The 19,758-nt window shown below is 42.8% G+C and overlaps 1 protein-coding gene across 1 annotated transcript in view; it reads right to left on the bottom strand.

Moving 5' to 3' along the window:
• Positions 1 to 19,758, bottom strand: part of Dscam (DS cell adhesion molecule) — a 445,727-nt gene that overhangs the window by 206,640 nt on the left and 219,329 nt on the right. Inside the window, 1 exon segment of the mRNA XM_040750391.1 lies at positions 5,234 to 5,512. Within this exon segment, the coding sequence (XP_040606325.1) occupies positions 5,234 to 5,512 (279 nt within the window).

Raw genomic sequence — 19,758 nt, 5'->3', positions numbered from 1 at the left:
CAACATGTATGTTTATGCACTTTATGCATGCAGCATGCGTATGTATGCACTTTATGCATGCAGCACTGGAGGTCAGAGGAAGCATCAGGTTCTCTGGAGACAGAGGAGTCACCAGTGGTTGTGAGCCTCCACATGGGTGCAGGGAATTGCACATGGGTCAACTGCAAGAGCAACCAGTGCTTTTAACACCTGAGCCATCTCTCCAGACCCAGCAGCTGGTTTCAAACTATTCACAGTGACTTGATTTTATGATAGGACAATGACCTATCATGAAATCTACATGATATAAATTCCAAAACTGGTTTTGTTGCACCTTTTTGTTCAATTTTAATCAGAATAATTTTTCTGGATATATTTTTTTTCATTTTCTCCTACCTCCAAATCCTCCCATAAATGTTTATATGCTCTTTTAAATTCATGGTATCCTTTCTATTGTTACATGATGCATATATATGTACACACACACACACACACACACACACACACACACACATATATATATATATATACATATATATATATATATCCACCCCCAGATTTCTTGTAGTCCTTCATGTGCAGTTGAAGCCTAGTGGGCTTTTCCCCATCCACTTTGGGATGTCTGTTGCTGACCTTGTTCAGCTCACATTTAGGTTGTTGGTGAGACTATGGGTATATATTATGACATTACTAGGAGAACAATGGAAGCTGAAATGTCTTAGGCTTGTACCCTCACTTCTCCTGTCGTTGTAGGGCCTGTGACACTCTCATTGTCTCGTTATTAGACATTGAATGCAAAATGTTATTCATGTGATATGTGCTTGGGTACTGTTCTAGGAAGTTGTAGGGCTTTGGGGTAGGGGATGAGGCCGGTGGAGGGCTGTAACTAGGAAATGAGTTTTGAGTATTACTCCCTATGCCTTATAGCTCAGCTAATCTCTTACACAGCAGCAGTGTGGTAATTAAAACCTACTAAGGTAGAAACATCCTATTATATATACACTATTTTATATCAAAAGTGCTCCAACTATAGGCTAATAAACAAAATCACAATGCCAGGAATGGGTTACCTCTTTTGGTGTTGTTGGCCAGTGAGCTTATATAGACCCACAAACACTGCCAATGTTATTGGTTGCTCTCCAGAACTTGACAATAAGACCCTATTACTGAAGACAGATATAGAACATGGAGATGCCAATCTGATATACACCTGGAAGCATCATCCCTACTGGTTAGCTTTCACAGTGCCAAAAGAACTATGAATATTAACAGAGCAAGCGATGAATCTTGGGAGCTACAAATTAATGACTACCCTGGCAAGACATACTGACTGGTACAATTGTGGTTCAAACATTGTGGGAGTAACCATCTACTTTTGATTGAAATTTAAGGCTCACCCCACAAGATGAAACCCATACCTGCATCATTATTGGGTAAAAAAATGGACATAGTATTAAGCCAGTTCCTAATGGCCTATCAGTATTCCCAAAGATGTGTGCATCTCTGAACTCTCAGAGAAGCTTTACCAGTTGCTAGTCTCTGTGTCAATCTTTTTGCAGTGTATGGTGGTTAACATAGAGACCTACAACTGACCAATGTTCAGAGAACAAGAAACTGAAGACTTCTCAGCCCTATTGGGACATTTATATAATGTTCCCTCTTCCCAAGGCTGAGGATGACTATGCAAGAGGGCACTGAAAGACATTAAGAACCACAGGAAGTAGAAGAATATATAGAAACCATGCGCTTTGGATACCACAGGGCAACTGAACATATTAACTCTCAGTGATTGTGACAGCATGAGCAAGACCCGTGTAACAACAACAAACCAAACAAGCCAAACAAAAGAAAAGAAAAATGAAGCCATGTGCTTTGAGTGCTAGGCAGGCGGGTGGCAGGCGCGCAGTGGGTGCGCAGCTTTGAGCTGGGTTGGATGTGCCAGTGCTGGTAAGTCTCAAGGTCTGGGAGTGCATCCCTTTGTCCAAATAAAAGTTAGGTGAAACCACCAAGTTCAAAGAGAACGGTTTTAGGGATTACACCACTGGCGCTGGATGGAGGGGAGTAGCAGAGAGTTAGGCATGGCTCGCTTGTCCGAGCGAGCTCATGGCAGGTAGCTGGTGGCTTTCTCAGGACGGGACTGGGACCCTCACAGGGTGATTTTTACCCCTGTCCTGCCTTTACTCTTCTGGTCACATGGGCGTCAATATGTAGAAGGAGTTCTTAATTGGTCTAGATAATAAAAGGCCAGAGTCAGATCAAGAGGGAAATGCTGAGAGATTAGAGAGAAGGAGCAAGCCACAACACACCTCACCTCCCTAGCCTCCATGCAGAGAAGAGAGCGATTTCCTGATTGTCCCTGCTTATATCCTGTTCCTGACCAGCTCCATCACTTCCTGCCTGTCTGTACAGACCTCTATGGTTGGCTAGTGGCAAGCTCCATTCTCTGATGCCTAGACAGACTTTATTTGCCCAAGCAAGATATCTCCACACAAAAACTAAAAAAACCAAAACCCAGACCTAACAGGAAGAGGAAAAGTGGGCATGAAGTTCTATTCCTAGCTGAGGAGTCATTGGTAATTGATAGTTACTAGGAGAGGAACAGTCAGTTTTCTTTAAGAATGTAGCTCTTGCACGTTGACCACTCTCTAAAAAGGCCACACATAAAAGAGCATACGGGCAGCACAAATGGAGATTGATGGGTGTTAAAGAAAAAAGACACAAAATTGGGAGGGTAGGGAAGAGGGCTGGGTGGATCTTGGAGGATCTGCGAAGAGGTGGATAAGGCCAAAACATTTTGTTCAAAGTTCTGAAAGAACTATTAAAAAAAATAAAAAAAGATAAATCAGTCGATGTCACCACCCTGGTCAGAGTCTCAGGGAGTGAAGGGAAAAGAGTAGACTTGTGAAGTGACCACATGGTCTAAACCCAGAGGACATGTCAGAGTCGAACTGTAAGCTTCATGAGTGGTTGGTCATGAGTGGTCCAGACCTGGTCTTCCTCTAAGATGGTTGATTCCTTAGCATGGTCTAGAGCCCAGAAGCTAGACATTTAGAGCTCCCTGTGACACTGTAAACTTTGGCAAAATCTGAGAAACACCTAATCAGTGATTTTGGAGAAAAAGTTAATAATTTCCCACAGAGATGGGAGACAGATCTATCTATTTTCAAAGATGATCACTTAATGGATCTGGCTTAGGACTAGAAATTCCAACCTGTGACATTTAATGTCCTGGGGGCGTTCCACAGTGCAGTTCATGTGAGGTCCTGTCCTACAACACCTTGTTCTCTCTGACATTTGAAGTCACAGTAGCTACTATGTGAAGAGCATTCTGTTCTTATAGCTCTGTCACCCCTCCTGCTGACACACTGCATACTTAACAGAAGCTAAATTTTGAAGAACAAGTCCATGACTAATGAGATTAAAATCTACTCTGTAACTTGAAGAGTGAAGTCAATTTATGCTTCAGCTGACCCTGATTTTGACCAAAATAATGCTGGTTGCTTTTTCTACTATTGCAAGTAGTAACAATAATGATAAAGACCCAGCATGCTCTTATTTTAATCTACTGTTTTTATTTCCTGACCTCAATCCTTCAGAGGAGATTATATTGAAGACAGTCAAGGCACTGTTAAGTCCTTCACCAACAATGGCTGTTCTGCTTGGAGGCAGAGACAAAAGGAGGTTCCTATTTTCATTTATCTTTTAAATAGTAGGGGAAAGGGGAGAAGTTTCCTAATTCCCACAGACATGCATATCATTTGTTTATTTCTAGATGCAGATCTAGTTTCCTTCTTATTCATTACAAGAGTGTTTTGTTTTGTATTTTCCAAATGTGTGAAGTTGGCTTTTTCCCATGACTCCCAGGTGCACAGCATTCTCTGTGCTTTGTTGGTGAGTTTTAAGGAATGTGTTCATTTCTGACAGAAAAGGAGAGGTACGAGAGGACACAGCTGCAGACAGAGGAAGGATGGTGGACTCTCTGCTCATGGAAGATTGCTAATGATGGTCATGAAGATAATAGCTGCACAGAAAACTCAATGTTTGGGGATTTAAAAGAACAAATGACCAACATTCATGTTAGCCTTTCCTTCATAGTTACCGTCTCAGTGTACATGACTATTACACACTTAGGGAATCATTAAGTCACTTCACATTGGCCCTTGACAGGTGGATGAGTAATTGCTACTTTGTCACTCTTGCAGCCTGAACTATCATGAGACTCTGGTGTCTGCAGTAAAGATGTGAAGCAAAACAGTACATCTTAGGAGGACTGAGATCACTGTCAGAGTTTCCTTCCTTCCTTCTATCCTTCCTTCATTCCTCCCTTCCTTCCTTCCTTCCCTTCTTTGGTGGTTTTTGAGACAGGGTTTCTCTGTAGCTTTGGAGCCTGTCTTGGAGCTTGTTCTGTAGACCGGGATGACCTTGAACTCACAGACCTCTGCCTCCTGAGTGGTGGGATTAAAGGCATGTACCACCGCTTCCTGGCCATCAGTGTTTTGTATACACTAGACTATCCTGTTTTAATTGTGTCCATCAATACTATGACAGTAATCCTAATTTAAACCATCACAAAGCTTCCCCAAACAATGACGTATTTAATGCTAAACAGAAGTGAGGAGCAAAAAGGATCACATCTGTAAGATCACTGCCATGCTGTAGCTCTTTAGAAAAGCTATGATATAGAGCCTTGTCAGTGTTGTTTTTAAAAAATTTATTTTACTTTAAGTTATGTGCATGGGGGTAGGGTTGGGGGGGAATCTTTGAGTGCAGGTACCATGAGAGCCAGAGACCTCAATCTCTTGGAGCTGGAGTTACAGTTGTGGTTGTGAGCTGCTGGACCAATGCTGGTCCCAGAATTTAGTCTTCTGCAAGCATAGTGATCACTGTTAACTGCTAAGCCATCTCCCTAGCCCCATAAATGTTCATTTCAACAGTTATAAATCCAAATGATAAGACATATAATTAAAGGCCTTATGTAAAACAAACATAATAAACTCAGGGCTAACAAATTTTTCTCCTTAAAGGCATACATGTTCAGTAGAAGCCCTATTACATCAGACCCCATAGCCTTCTCTTGCATATGTGACTAAGCAGTTTTATTGGACCTATTAGAGATTAGATAAACATAACCTTGTTTCAGAATTTATAAGAATGCATTCTTGATTTATGTAATTTCTGTCCCTGGTTCTTTTCACAGTATTTAGAGCCATGCCACCATAGGATACTACCATATGGGCTACATATCTCTACTCACCTCTCACAATCAGCTGACTCTGGTGTTCCACGGCTGCTGCCTCATTCCGGGCGATGCAGGTGTAATTTCCATTGTGCATCAGGGAGAGGTTGGAGATCCTCAGGGAGCTGGTGAAGTCAATGTTGTCAATGGTCACCCCAAGGCTTGCCGGGATTGGCCGGCCATCCTTCTGCCAGGTGATGGTGATGGGTAAGTCTCCAGAGACCACCACACATGGGATGAAGACCCTCTGCCCAATGGAGAATCTTGGGAACTCAAAAGGTTGGATGAAAGGTGGGACTAGAAAGAAAAAAAGTGACACAGGGAAGACAGTAATGAGTAACTGGCATGTTACTTTATCTATTTCCCAAAGAATGTGCAGTGACCCATGGGTACAACCCAGGAGCCAATGTGCTATAGAAGGCTGGCAAGGGTACATTTGCCACTCAAATTTCCTCAGCATGCTGAATGCAGAGCAGGGCTATTTGTCATTCAACAAATATGATTTATCAGTACAGTAGCTTTACACAGATAATTTTTGTTTGTTTTTGGCTGGCAACCTTTGAACCATTTTGCAGCGTGAAGACCATAAGAGTTTGGTGTGTCCGTTTTTACACATGGCGTGTGACGGAGGCTCCTGATCTCCCGCTTTGCTACCCCTGGCGCTGCAGGGTAAACAGAATCACAGGTTCCAGTGACAGTACTCAATCTCATCTGCACGAGTGACTAGTAACAACCACACACTGCAGCTTCTTATCCTAGGTAGTTGGGATGTCCCCCAGCCCTTCATTTTGCATACAGCATTTTAGTTTATGAATAGACCCATGGCAAGGTACCTTAGTTGTTGGAATGTGTTGTGCTGTCAGTCTGGCCAATCAGAGACCCAGTTACACAGTCTGGAAGGTTCTCTCATAATTTAGTCCCTCTGTAAACTGCTCTCTGTGTTTCTTACCTCCAAGAACATGCTTCCTTGTCACCTTCTTTGATGACCCAGGAGACTTCTTTATATCAGAGACTAGTAAAAGTAGAACCAGTGGGAACTCTAGGGATGGGCAGGTTACTAATATATTGTCTATAACCTCCCTGCAGGTGGGGAAATGGAGCCTCCAACAAGGTGCTTTGCCACTTAGACTTGGAATGCCTTGGTCTTCTCAGGAAGGCTCAAACTATTTCCATCTGGTTGGAGCCTAAATTGCTAGTCATGGTTTTATTTTCTTTTGCATGCACTTTTTTTTAAGAAAAAGGAAAAAATAATCTGAGGGTTTGGAAATAACATATGATGCAAACTAAGATTCTAAAGCTCAAAATGGCATGTGAAAAGACACTATGCCAGATGAATTGACAGAAGGGGACTCAAACAGCAAGCTGATATCCATAGGGTCTGTTCATTATTCTACCATATAGATTCATCTCTATTATCAACTCAAGGGAGATGTAAGGGACACAGCTAAGAAGTCTCAGCAGAGAACCAGGTTCATTCATTTACTGAGATGTTGTTCAGTAGGCACCTGGCATGTGATTGGCCACCAATGTATGTGATGAGCCCAGAAATAAACATAGCTTGTAGGTCTCTGCCAAGTGCAGTATTCATAAAATCATAGGCAGCAGATAGCAACGCAGCAGGGTCATGGCTACTTGGGGACTTGACATTATTACTGTTGCTACTACATTCTCTCAGAAGCAGCTTCCAGCCAGAACTCAGAGCTGCAAACACAGACCAGAGATAGAAGGTCTAATCTTTAGGAGGCTCGAGTTTCATCTTAACCAGAGAAATTTAGAAACAAAAACAGCTAAATGTACCAATGAGCACAGCCAATATCCAAAGCATTATAGTTTCTCAATGTGGGGTCATGGAGTTGGGTCTACAAAGAGCTGATCTGATACTAAGGGGAAGGGCCTCATGAGGATACTCTCTGTGGTGCTACAGACAGGAACGGTCAGGTGAAATGTGATGGTTGGCAGCAGCCAACAGGCTGGGGATAATACCAATGGGCCACTTGTATTTCTTTACATCTTGTCTACTATATGTGCAGACAGCATAGACAGGGATCGGATTTTTATGCTTTCTAATATAGAGGATAGCACTATTCAACTTTGGTTTCTTATACACATAACCCTGATGGTCACCATACTTAGACAAACACTGGCCCTTCCTCCAGGCTTGGTGCTTGGTCATCAGAATGGCCAATTAGTTCTCTAAGGTGAGAGCATTGGAGCTAGGCTGCATAGCTGCCTCTGCATAGTCTCTCTCTGGGCCTTGGTTTCCCTGTCTATAAAATAATAATCAAAGCCCTGAGTCCTTAATCAGTCACCATAGTGATTCAATAACTGGAAGCAGCATCTAAGTGAATTGTTAAGTGTTTGATTTAGTTTGTGTGTGCCTTTAAGAGGAGAAACAACAAAAACACATTTCAAGAATTAAGTTTCCCTAGAAGTTTTAATAGAAAGGGAAAGCATATATATATATATATATATATGCTTATATTCTATCCATTATGACAAACATGGAAATTAAGGTGTGTGTGTGTGTGTGTGTATGTGTGTGTGTGTGTGTGTTCTTATGAGAGCATGGGTGCATGTTGGCAGGAGAGCAACCTAGACTATTGTTCCTCAGAAGCAGATCAGGGACTGAACACACAGCCTTTTGCTTGCAAGATAAGCACTTTACTGAGATATCTCCCCAGTCCAAGGAAGGCATTTTTTACATATCTATTTAATGACAAAACAGTAGAGTACAGAGTGTCAATAATTGTGAACTGTAGCAATGATCCCTTACACTTAGACAGGGAGGGTTTTAAGGCAGAAGAATGACACGTGAATACTATGTTCCAAAAGTAGAAAGAACTAGGTACAGAGGAAGCAGCATTTAAGTCCACATAAAAACCAAGACAGGGGATGGGGCGATGACTCAAGGGGTAATAACACTTTCTGCACAAACATGAAGACTCAAATTTCTAATCTCCACTATCCCCATAAACAGCCAGACATGGCCTTATGTGCACTTGTAACCTCAGTGGTCTGTGTGTGTGTGTGTGTGTGTGTGTGTGTGTGTGTGTGATCACCAGGGCTTCCTGGCTGCCCATCAAGCTCCAGGCTCAGTGCTGGAGACTCTGTCTCAAGGGAATAAGATGAAAAATGGTGGAGTAAGATATCCAGCATCCGCCGGGCGGTGGTGGCGCACGCCTTTAATCCCAGCACTCGGGAGGCAGAGACAGGCGGATCTCTGTGAGTTCGAGGCCAGGCTGGACCGACAGCCTCCAAAACAATACAGAGAAACCCTGTCTCGTAAAACCAAAAAAAAAATGTCCAGCATCCTCCTGTGCACACAGGTTTGTGTACCTGCACACAGGTGAACATATGCCATGCGTGCGCACACATGCACAAACACCCACCCAAAACTGAATGCTTTCCAAAAATCTAAACATAACATCAACACATAAAATTATAAGGGACACAATTACAGTTTTATGAGTAATTTCAGACATGGCTTGGAGCCACGCTTCTAAAATGTAAGTAGGGAGGCGTGCATTCAACAACCTGAAAATACCACAGCTGGGGAGATAGCTCAGTAGTTAGGAGTAGTGACTGCTCTTACAGAGGTTCAGTTCCCAACACCCACACGGTGGCCTCAAAACTTTCGGTAACTTCAGTTCCAGGGATTCCGATACTTTCTTCTGACCCTCATGGTCACTAGGCACAGATGTGGCACATACACATATGTGGAAAAACAGTCATATACACAAAATAAAATAAATAAGTTACAAACACACACACACACCTCAAAAGCCAGAAATCGCACTTATGCATAACACTCAGAAGACAAGCCTTTGCTTTGAGCATCTTATTTTAAACTGCCACAACATTCTTGATGACCTATTATCCACAACTTGATCTAACTCGATGCTGATATACAAGGGGTGCTGACCACAGCTTAGTAAAGAACCACAGTGAGGAGCTAAAGGGAGGTGGGAAGTCAGGCTTCGATACGAACACATAGTATGTCTGGAGTTGGGGGGCACTATACTGGAACATACTGTTCCTGACTGTTGGTTTTTCTGTAAAGCAACAACAACAACAACAAAACAACACAGGCTACAACTGAGACTTAATTGGAAATCATGGTATTTTTTTAAAAAGATAAGTCATATTTAAAATGTAGTTGTGTTTATAGAAAAGTGCAAAATAGTTAACATACTGATTTGTATGAGTCAAGAAACAATGGAGTCAGGGGAAATTCCTTCCCCAGACGGCATTACAGTCAGGTTTGCTGTCTGATACTGTGTTGATGGCCTGCTCCGTGAGGATGGACCTCCTCTTTAAATCAGATTAAATGCCTGGACCAATTAACTACCCATGTCACATCACTGCTGCCAACCCCTGCTTCAGTTAGAGTTGTTACACGTGCAATGACAAAATGGTAAACACTGTCAAGGGCTCAACACGGAGGTCTTGCATGGGTGAGGTATAAAACTCAATTCCCAAATGAAACCAAGTCATAGCAATACCAACACAATAATCATTAATAGTAATCACCACCACCATCATCACACAACTCTTTAGGATGCTGAACCACACCATCAGGATACTCCAGACTCCTCACCTAGTTCAGAATATCCTTCTAAATATTTGAGGCAAAGCTCCCAAATCCTGTTGACAGCAAAAAAGAGCTAGCAATATTACAGGAGCGGGGATTCTGAGCGTGATACTCACTGGGTTTTGACATAACCTTTCTGGGAGAAGTATGTAAATAATGGCTAAATGTCACCCATTACCAGGCTTGTGTGTTTAGGAAGGTGGGGGCCGAGAGCCCTCCGCTCTTGCAGATGCCAAATTCTGTTCTTACTCTTTCTCAGCTCTAATTGGTGATGCTAAGTTGATCTATTTCTGTATTTTTTAACCCCAACCACTAAAACCGCATTCTGTTTTAAAAGGAGTCTGGCACATTAAGGAAAGATCATGGGTTGAGTGCATGTCAGTCTTTGGTGACGCACAATGTGATCTCAATTTAGGGTCTGGGGCATGGGGTGGAGGGTGGGCATGCTCACGCTTGTGAGATGTATAAGGCCAGGTGCTGTTACTGGGATGACTTGTGATGGCCTCTCTACATTGATTTTTTTTGAGACAGGGCCTCTCAGTAAATCGAGGACTTTCCATTTGGCTACAGCTGACTGGCCACCGAATCATGAGATCCACCTGTCTCCCTCACCCCAAACACCAGGGTTACAGGTGCTGGTCCTAACACCCATCGTTATGTGGTACTGAGATCTGAAACTGAGTGGACAAAGACCTTTGCCTTTTAATTCTCCTGGGATGCAGAAATGGACATCTCTTGTCCCAGTCTCTTTAATTCCTATTTTCTTTCCCCGCTTTAGACACTGTTATTTCTTCTCATGCTTCAGAACACTTTATTTTTCCTTTGTGTGTATGTGTGGCATATATATGTGTGTGTGTGGCATATATGTGTGTGTGTGTGTGTGTGTGTGTACGTATATGTAGGTATATGTTGTAGTCAAAGTGTGAAGAGGTGTCTTCTTCAATCATTCTCCACTTTAATTCTTTTAAGACAGGGTCTCTCATTAAACCTGGAGTTCACCAAGTCACCTAGACAGGCTGATTACCAAGACCTAGGTGTCTTCCTGTCTCTGCATCCAAGTTCTGGGATTACAGGAGTGTGTTACCATGCCAAGTTTTGAAGGTCTAAGCTCAGGCCCTCAAAATTTTGTGTGGCCATCACTTTATCAATCCACTATTTCTTTAGCACCCCACCCCGCCCATCTCCTTTTGGAAGAACTGCATCTTCCAAAATCACCCCCATCTTCAAGTTCTGTACGTCATGGGGGAATCCATGCGAACACTCAGGGTTCATTCCTGATGACACGCTATCTGAATAGCCAAACCCTATGAGACCTGTTCAGGACTTGCCCAGACATTTCACTGGCTACTGTCCATGCCTGTATCAACTGCAGCTCCAAACACAGCCAACAGCATGAGGCAGCTGACCTGCTGGGCTTTCAGCCAAGTACACAAGCCCCAGACTGTTCAGAGACTCTGCCGGCTTTAAATCTCTCTACCTGTAGCATATGGACTCAGTAGGACACGGTACACAGGATACAGCTGAGCCCTCTTCTCACTGCACGAACCCGTGGTTCAAAAGCTACTGTGAAATGCATCATGTTTATTGCTCGTGTGATTTAGTGACTTAATGTAGAATCACCCAGGATGACAGGAGATAGATCAGGGCTTCTCTCTTTTTTTATTTCCCACATCTTAATGGAATATTGTACACATTTTAATTGCACAATGATGATGACAGCAGGCAGGGTTTTATACTCTGAGTAGTGAACCATCCCGAAGTCCTTAAGAATGACTTAACGCAGAGAAGGGGGCTGAGATGTCACAGACAGGACATACTCAGGAACAGACATGCAGGGCATCTAAACCTGGTTCTTTCCATCCATAGGGGGAAATGGTGGCAACACATGGCCTGGCTCACATGGAATTCACTCCCCTGACCTCTATTACCAGATGCTGAGTGGGCTCACAGTGGATCAGGCTGTGGGCGGGGTCTGCCCCTGCTCCAGGAGACCGGTGGGCACCAGGCACAGATTTAGGATGCCAAAAGGAAATAAGAATGTTACACCTAAAAGAAATCAGAGGTCAGACGGAAGCTCATCCCCAAAAGCTTGACCTCTGTGTGTGGCCTCTCATGAGCTGCCCCTGGGCTTCTGGATGACTGATATTAAGTGACACTCAGATGTTGACCTAGAAAAATAAGCAAGGGCAGGGACAGCCAGCAGGCCAGGAAGGACGAGACATCCTGATGTGTGGTGGTGAACACCCTCGGGGGTTGAGCTGCAGGATTTCCTTAACATTGTGTCTTGGCACACTTAACAGCAGTCTAAACCATGTAAAGCCTAAGATGTTGAAAATGTCCACTTTCCTCAAAAGGTATTCATGACTTAATCAAGTAAGATCTGGGGAACCATTTAAAGATGTTTGGGGGTATACTTAAAGAAATTTGGGGGTTAAATTTAAGGAAAACTTGGCATGCATTTAAATTCTTCGAGGCTTGCTCAAGTGAGAAGAACACCACTCTAAAAGTTGACTTCCTGTAGAATCAACCCAGAGGATGCCACATGCAAAAGAAAACATACATACTTCATTAGTGACCATTCAGGTGTGTCTGCAATGCTGCCTGCAGACATGGCATTCTTGTTTTACTTAATTCGTACTGTGACGGGAAAAGAATTATCATGTGGGAGATCTCTCTTTCAATTTGACCCTTCTATACCCGAGCAAGCAGTATCTTGCTGGCTCTCTTAGGAACTGAAAAGGAGGGAAAGATGCTGGGCAGGGGGGGTAACACAGCTTTGAGGTGTTTGAGACTGTGTCTCGTTGCCTTAGAGGAAAAAAAAATTACCCGTGTTCCTGTGTTTCTTTGACTGTTTTTACTTAGCTTCTCTGAGTTCAGTAAGGACTGAACTACCCCTTCTATCTGTTAACGTTTGTAATCAACCGGGTATTTAAATGGCTCACACTTTTGCGAAGACTGATGTCCCTTACTGCTCAAGCTGGTGCCTGTTTGGAGCTAGAACAGACTGGGGAAGAACTACAAAGCTGTAAGCAGGACGCGGAAGGTCGGGAAAGTCGCATCTCTAGGTCGGGAAAGTTTGCTTTAAAAAGCTCAAAGGTTTAATGGGAGAAAAAAATATTTGAAATGTTTCAGAAATTTTAAGAAGTTCTTAAGGCACATTGTAGAACTGTAATGAGACATAGGAACTGTTGGATATTTTTGTGTATGTGTGTGTAAAAGAGGAAAGTGAGATGTCAAGAAGCTATGTGGTGTCTGGGGATTTAAGACAGTCAAATCTACACAGAGGAGGAGCAGCTCCACCTTCCAGAGAAATCCCAAGATGCACGGCAAGAAAATGGGATACATAGAATACTGTCACCCAGATGCCCGGTGGGAGCATGGATGGCTCTCAAGGCTATCTCACGCTTGTTGGGGAAAGTGTTTTTAGAGCAAGGCCAGATTACATTCAAACGCACAGCATTTCTATGATTAAAATGATGTTGCCTAGATCACAGGAGTATGTGTAGTGAACTGGGCAGAGTCACCGTGGGTGGGGAAGAAACCCAGCTCCCTGCTAACCCTGCATTGCTGTTGTAGGTTTGCCTGTGCTAACCAGCATCTTCGCTATGGTAACAGAAGCCACCAGGTGGATCCCCAAGGAAAAGAGGAAAGAAAACTCCATCATGGTTTGCTCATTTACACAGAAAGATCTGGCCCGGTGGGTTGGAAAGGTTTCTGTCTTTGTTTAGATGTACTTCCTGTGTGCATTGGTCTGGGTGCGTGTTTGTGCAACCAAGTGTGAAGGGCAGCCTCAGATGTCATTCCTTGTTTGTGGATGTGGAGTCTCTCACTGGTCTGAGGCTTGCCAGTTAGGCTAGACTGGTGGCCATGGAGCCTCAGGGATCTGTAATCCCTAGCTAGGATGACAAGCCCATGCCACCATATCCAGCTCTTATTGCTTTTGTTTGTTGTTGTTTTCATGGGTTTAGGGAATGGAGAACAAATCCTCAGGCTTGAAAGACAAGCACTTGACTAACTGAGCTTTCTCACAGCTCCTGGATGAACCTCTGATGCACACATACAAAAATAAGCACCTAGTAAAACCAAGAAGACATTCATTGTCAACTTTGTTAACGGAAGAGGAAACTAAATGAAAATACAGTATTTATACCAGCTCTGCCTTCAACAACCAAAAGGACAGTTGAAAACTGTCCACTTGGTGGGTAGCAACAGAAACCAACACGGGGATTTTGGAGACCGATCAAAACCAGTTAAATTCTGTGATCTATGAATTCTACTTCTGCTTCTAAATTTCTGTGTCTACTACACAAGTACATCTGCAGTAACCCACACTAACATACATTCCAGAGCGGTGGGACCATGGGGACCTGATTAGTCTCTGCATTTTAATACACACACACATACACACACACACACACACACACACACATATATGTATATATATATATATATATATATATATATTGCCTGAGGGTAAAGGCATAGAATTTTGTTCAAAGTAAACATTTCCTAACATTTAAACGTGTGTAAGAGTGATGCCACTGTTACTGGAATTTTCAAAGACAAGTTAAAAGAAAACAAGGTAGAGGCTTTATCTGGACAGATGGCAACAGTGTGGACCACACACAAAGCTGACAAAAACCAAAGAAAAATCCCAGTAGGCAGCACTGCCAGGGACTCTGCTCATCACTTCCAAACTATGGTTGCACAGCTGGTTATGCCTTCCAACAAAGAGGTCCATCCTGCACGATGGAGGTGGACAGCTCCTGCTCCTCCCCAGTAACTGACCAGAGGACTGTGTTTCTTTGAGTGGGCCCCTCACAAAGGAAAAGAGCTGCTGGGCTCTGCAGCTTACAACGCAGCTGATCAATGTGGTGTTAGCGATGGTGTCTCAGGAACTCACAGGCTCCCTGTTTCATACAGGGACTTGGTTGATTTCTCTGGACAGAGGGGGAGAGCTGCTGAGGGCTGTACTGCATAGGAAAACTAATCCTGGAGGAAGGAGAGGTTATACCAGCATGGGGAAGCAATATAGATATGCGCAGCCATGTAGAAAGACAGAGAGTGGACCTGGAGAGCAGCACACTGACCCTAGAAGCCCCAGGGTGCAACCTGCAGCATGGGAGGCATCGTCGGAGGCTGAACTCCCAAAATCTCCAAGTTCATCAGCATCCCAAAGAGTCTCCTGTGATATCTTGGTATGTGTATGTAAGCATATATTAGATATAGTACTTAAGTTTGTTGACATGCGAATGCAATGTACACATGCATATTGGTATATTTTACCACATGTGTTTATTAGCACATTAATATATTCTCATATTCACAACTAAAAATAACATAAATATTACTGGCACATATTTGTATATAAACTACATTATTTTCATTGAACTTACATATTTGGGTAACTATTTATTGCACTAATTCTATATATACAGAAAATCATATTCCATGATTTTAAATAATTGAAAGCTTTTTTATTCTGACTTAAAATACCATTATCAGTGTGGCTGGATTTATGTTGAGGTTTTTGATCCATTTGGACTTAAGTTTTATGCATGGCGATAGACATGGATCTATCTGAAGTCTTCTACATGCCAGCATCCAGTTATACCACTACCATTTGTTGAAGCTTTCTTTTTTCCATTGTATAATTTTAGCTTCTTTGTCAAAAATCAGTGTTTGTAGGTGTGTGGGTCCATATCAGTGTTTTCAATTAGATTTCATTGGTCTACCTGTTTATTTTTGTGCCAATACCAAGCTGTTTTCAGGACTATAGCTAATAGAGCTTGAAGTCAGGGATGGTGATGTCTCCAGAAGTTCCTTTATTGTATAGGGCTGTTTTGGCTATTCTGTGTCTTTTGTTTTTCCATATAAAGTTGAGTATTGTTCTTTCAAGGTCTGTGAAGAATTGTGGCCATATCTTGATGGGGATTGCACTGAATCTATAGATTGCTTTTGACAAGATTACCATTTTTACTCTGTTTATCCTACCTATCCAAGATCATGGGAGAAATTTCCATTTTCTGCTATCTTCTTTAATTTCTGTAAAGACTCCAAGTTCTTGTTATACAAGTGTTTCACTTGTTTGGCTAGTGTTACCCCAAGATATTTTATGTTGTTTGTGGCTACTGTGAAGGGTGATGTTTCTCTGATATCTTTCTCAGCCCATATATCATCTAAAATAAGAAAAACACCTACAACAATTTATGCTGGAGAGGATGTGGAGAAAGGGGAACACTCCTACACTGCTGGTGGGAGTGCAAACTTGTACAGCCTCTTTGGAAATCAGTATGGCAGTTCTTCAGGAAAATGGGAATCAGTCTACCTCAAGACACAGCAGTTCCACTCTTAGGCATATATCCAAAAGGTACACATTCACAAAACAAGGACACCTGTTCAACTATGTTCATAGCAGCATTATTTGTAATAGCCAGAACCTGGAAGCAACCTAGATACCCCTCAACTGAAGAATAAATAAAGAAATTGTGATACATTTACACAATGGATTATTACTCAGCAGAAAAAAACAATGGAATCTTGAATTTCATAGGTAAATGGATGGAACTAGAAGAAACCATCCCGAGAGAGGTAACCCACTCACAAAAAGACAAACATAGTACGTACTCATTCATATATGGGTATTAGATATAGAGCAAAGGATTACCAGTCTACAATTCACACCTCCAGAGAAACTAGGAAACAAGGAGACCTTAGGAGAGACATACAGGGTCTCCTAGAAAAGGGGAAAGGGACAAGATCTCCTGAGTAAATTGGGAGCCGGGGGGGGAGGAGGTAGGGAGTTAGCAGAAAGCAAAGGGGAGAAGAGGAGGGGAGAGGAAGACATGAGGGACCAGGAAGATTGAGTTGGGGGAAAAAATAGAGAGCAAGAAAAGAGATACCATAATAGAGGGAGCCATTATAAGTTTAAAGAGAAATCTGGCACTAGGGAAATGTCCAGAGATCCACAAGGATGACCCCAACTAAGAAACTAAGCAATAGTGGAGAAGCTAACTTAAATGCCCTTTCCCTGTAATGAGATTGATATGCCATCCTAAAACCTTCATTCAGTAGCTGATAGCAGCAGAAGCAGACACCCACAGCTAAACACTGAGCCAAACTCCTGGAATCCAGTTTCAGAGAGGGAGTGATGAACAAGGGGGTCAAGACCAGGCTGCAGAAACCCACAGAAACAGCTGACCTGAACAAGAGGGAGTTCATGAACCCCAGACTGATAGCTGGGAAACCAGCATAGGACTGACCCAGATCATCTGAATGTGGGTATCAGTTTGGAGGTCTGTTTAATCTATGGGGCCTCTGATAGTAGATCAGTATTTATTCCTAGTGTAGGATTGGACTTTGAGGTCCCATTCCACATAGAGGGATGCTCTTGCAGCCTAGACACATTGAGGGAGGGTTCAGGTCTTGTTCCAAATGGTGTGACAGACTTTGAAGATCCTCCATGGAAGGCCTCACCCTCCCTGGGGATGAGATAGGGGGTCAATGGGGGGCAGGGGAGGAAGGGAGGGAGAGGAAACTGGGATTGACATGCAAAACAAGATTGTTTCTAATTTAAATAAAAAAGAGAGGAGAAAAAATATCATTATTGGGGACTAGAGAGATGGCTCAGTGACAAAAAGTACCAATTGTTCTTGCAAAGAACCTGAGTTCAGTTCCTATTACATATGTTGGGTGGGTCACAACTGCCTATAACCCTATCTCAAGGGGAATCTGAGGCCTTAGCTTCAGCTGGCACCCATATTCAAATTCATACATGGGCACACACACACACACACACACACACACACACACACACACACACACAGAGGCATGCAACACATAAAAACACACACACAATTAAGGGTAAAATAAATCTTCAAAAATGAGTAAATAATCTTTACCAGAACATGATTATCAGTAATATCTGAAGGCTTTCCAATATGTATGGATACATGAGCATAGACATGTGCGTACACATGTATGTGTGCACACATATGCACACATGCATATTTGCAGAAATTAATTATTACTTTTTACACAGAAACATAATTTTGCTCATTTTATCTCGTCCTGTCTCATTACTAATTGCTTCCTACAAATTTTCCATGTTCAGCAAGCATACTAAATATTGGAAAACACTTCTCCTACATCAAAGAGTTGTCACTAAATCAAAGAATTGTATGTTTTGACATCATAGTGAATTGTACATGTGATCTCCTTTGCTTCTGCCTAAGGGAAAGCACTTGGAGATGATTTTATTAAAGCATTCAATCAAGCATTTCCTTGAAAGACACCTGCTTTCTCTTCTAGAATAGAGGAGGCAAATTGGAAGTAAAGCAGCCTCCGGGAGGAAGTCTGATAAAGGGAAGTGTGTAAGCAGCATCCTAAACTCAGCTCTGACACCCTCCCTACACTGACCAAATGAGGTCTGTGGTGGATGCTCTGAGAAGACCTCCACAGGAGCTGAAGAACTGCAGCCATGAACTCAAACACATGCAATCCTATCTTGTGGAGTTAGAAAGAGGTATCTGGACATCCCCATCCCATCAGTCCATTGAGACCCCATTACAGACTTGGTTGGAAAGGCTAATCTAAATCCCTGCTTGTGACACTAAGTTACCACAGGTCATACACTTAATATGTAACCTTTATGCCGCCACCCCTCATTGTTTCTCATCACAGAAACTATGCATCCTCTAAGTATCTGTTGGGAAAAAATCAATGTAAACACTTAACAGATACTATTTTTCCATCACACACAAAGACCTCTGCAACAGGGCTGGAAGAGAAAATAACCTGAAAATGCTATGCTTTCTATAAAAGATACCGAGTTTCTCTCAACTAGAGAGACAGCAGAATCTGTCTAATGAGCAGGAGAATGCGTCAGCTTTCAAGAGTGTCAGGCCAACAAAGCTGAGTCTGGACACATGTAGCAACTGATGACATTCAGGGTAAGACAGCAAGTGGGCAACCGTCAGAGATCTTGAGGGCCATCTGCCAGGCGTGTTTCTGCAGGCCTGGGCCACATTACTACAGTTGTCAGAGGGTCTTGAAAAATGACATCATTAGAAGGTGGCATCGCCAGCTTCCCACAGAGATATGGAAGTTGAAGATCCACTCTCAGTGCGATCTTGTTATACAACCCAGGCTGGCCTTGACCTCTGGATCCTGGTGTTCCTGTTTCCTGAGTGGGATTATAAGAATTCACTACCATGCCAGGCTCAGCACGGCTGCTGCTGGTGATGGTGTGTGTGTGTGTGTGTGTGTGTGTATGTGTGTGTGTGTGTGTGGTATATGTGCTCATGTGCATGCATGAAGAAACAAGAAGATGTCACATCCCACTACATCATTCTCTACCTTGTTCCCTGGAGGCAATGTCTCCCAGCGAACTGGAGCTTTATGGACAGGCATCAAGCCCTAGCAATCCTGTTTCTATCCTACAACATGAGGGTTATATTACTGGTGTGTGCACCCATGCCCAGATATTTATGTGGGTGCTGGGGATTCAAACTCAGGTTCTCATGTGTGCACAGCAAACGCTTTTACACAATGATCTATCTATCCACTACTTATGTCCCAACTTTGTCTCTCTCCTGTCACCTCAGATTGGGTCCTCATGTTGTTTTTAACTCTAGTTTCTGCTGCTAGTTTATAGAGTCTCATTCTATAAACCAGGCTGGCCTTTGATTCAGAGCCTCATCTTCCTGCCTCAACCAGGTTCTTTTTTTTTTTTTTTTAGAAAACAATGTTCTTGGCATTTATGGAAGCTTTTTCATAGGCTCTTTGTCTTCATTGCTCTGTAATGAGAAATCCATGCGTCCCTGTTTAAGGGGTACCAAGGATTTATTAAGATACGAAAGGGTGGGTAATCAAGTTGCAGAGTCCTTGGAAAGCCAATCACACACTGCTTCATGATGCCTAACCTGTCTTCACCACCCAAGAGGGTGCTGCT

Source organism: Mesocricetus auratus, unplaced genomic scaffold (genome assembly GCF_017639785.1).
Source record: "Mesocricetus auratus isolate SY011 unplaced genomic scaffold, BCM_Maur_2.0 Super-Scaffold_100008, whole genome shotgun sequence".
Classification (NCBI taxonomy): Eukaryota; Metazoa; Chordata; class Mammalia; order Rodentia; family Cricetidae; genus Mesocricetus; species Mesocricetus auratus.
This window is presented reverse-complemented; position numbering and strand designations above follow the sequence as displayed.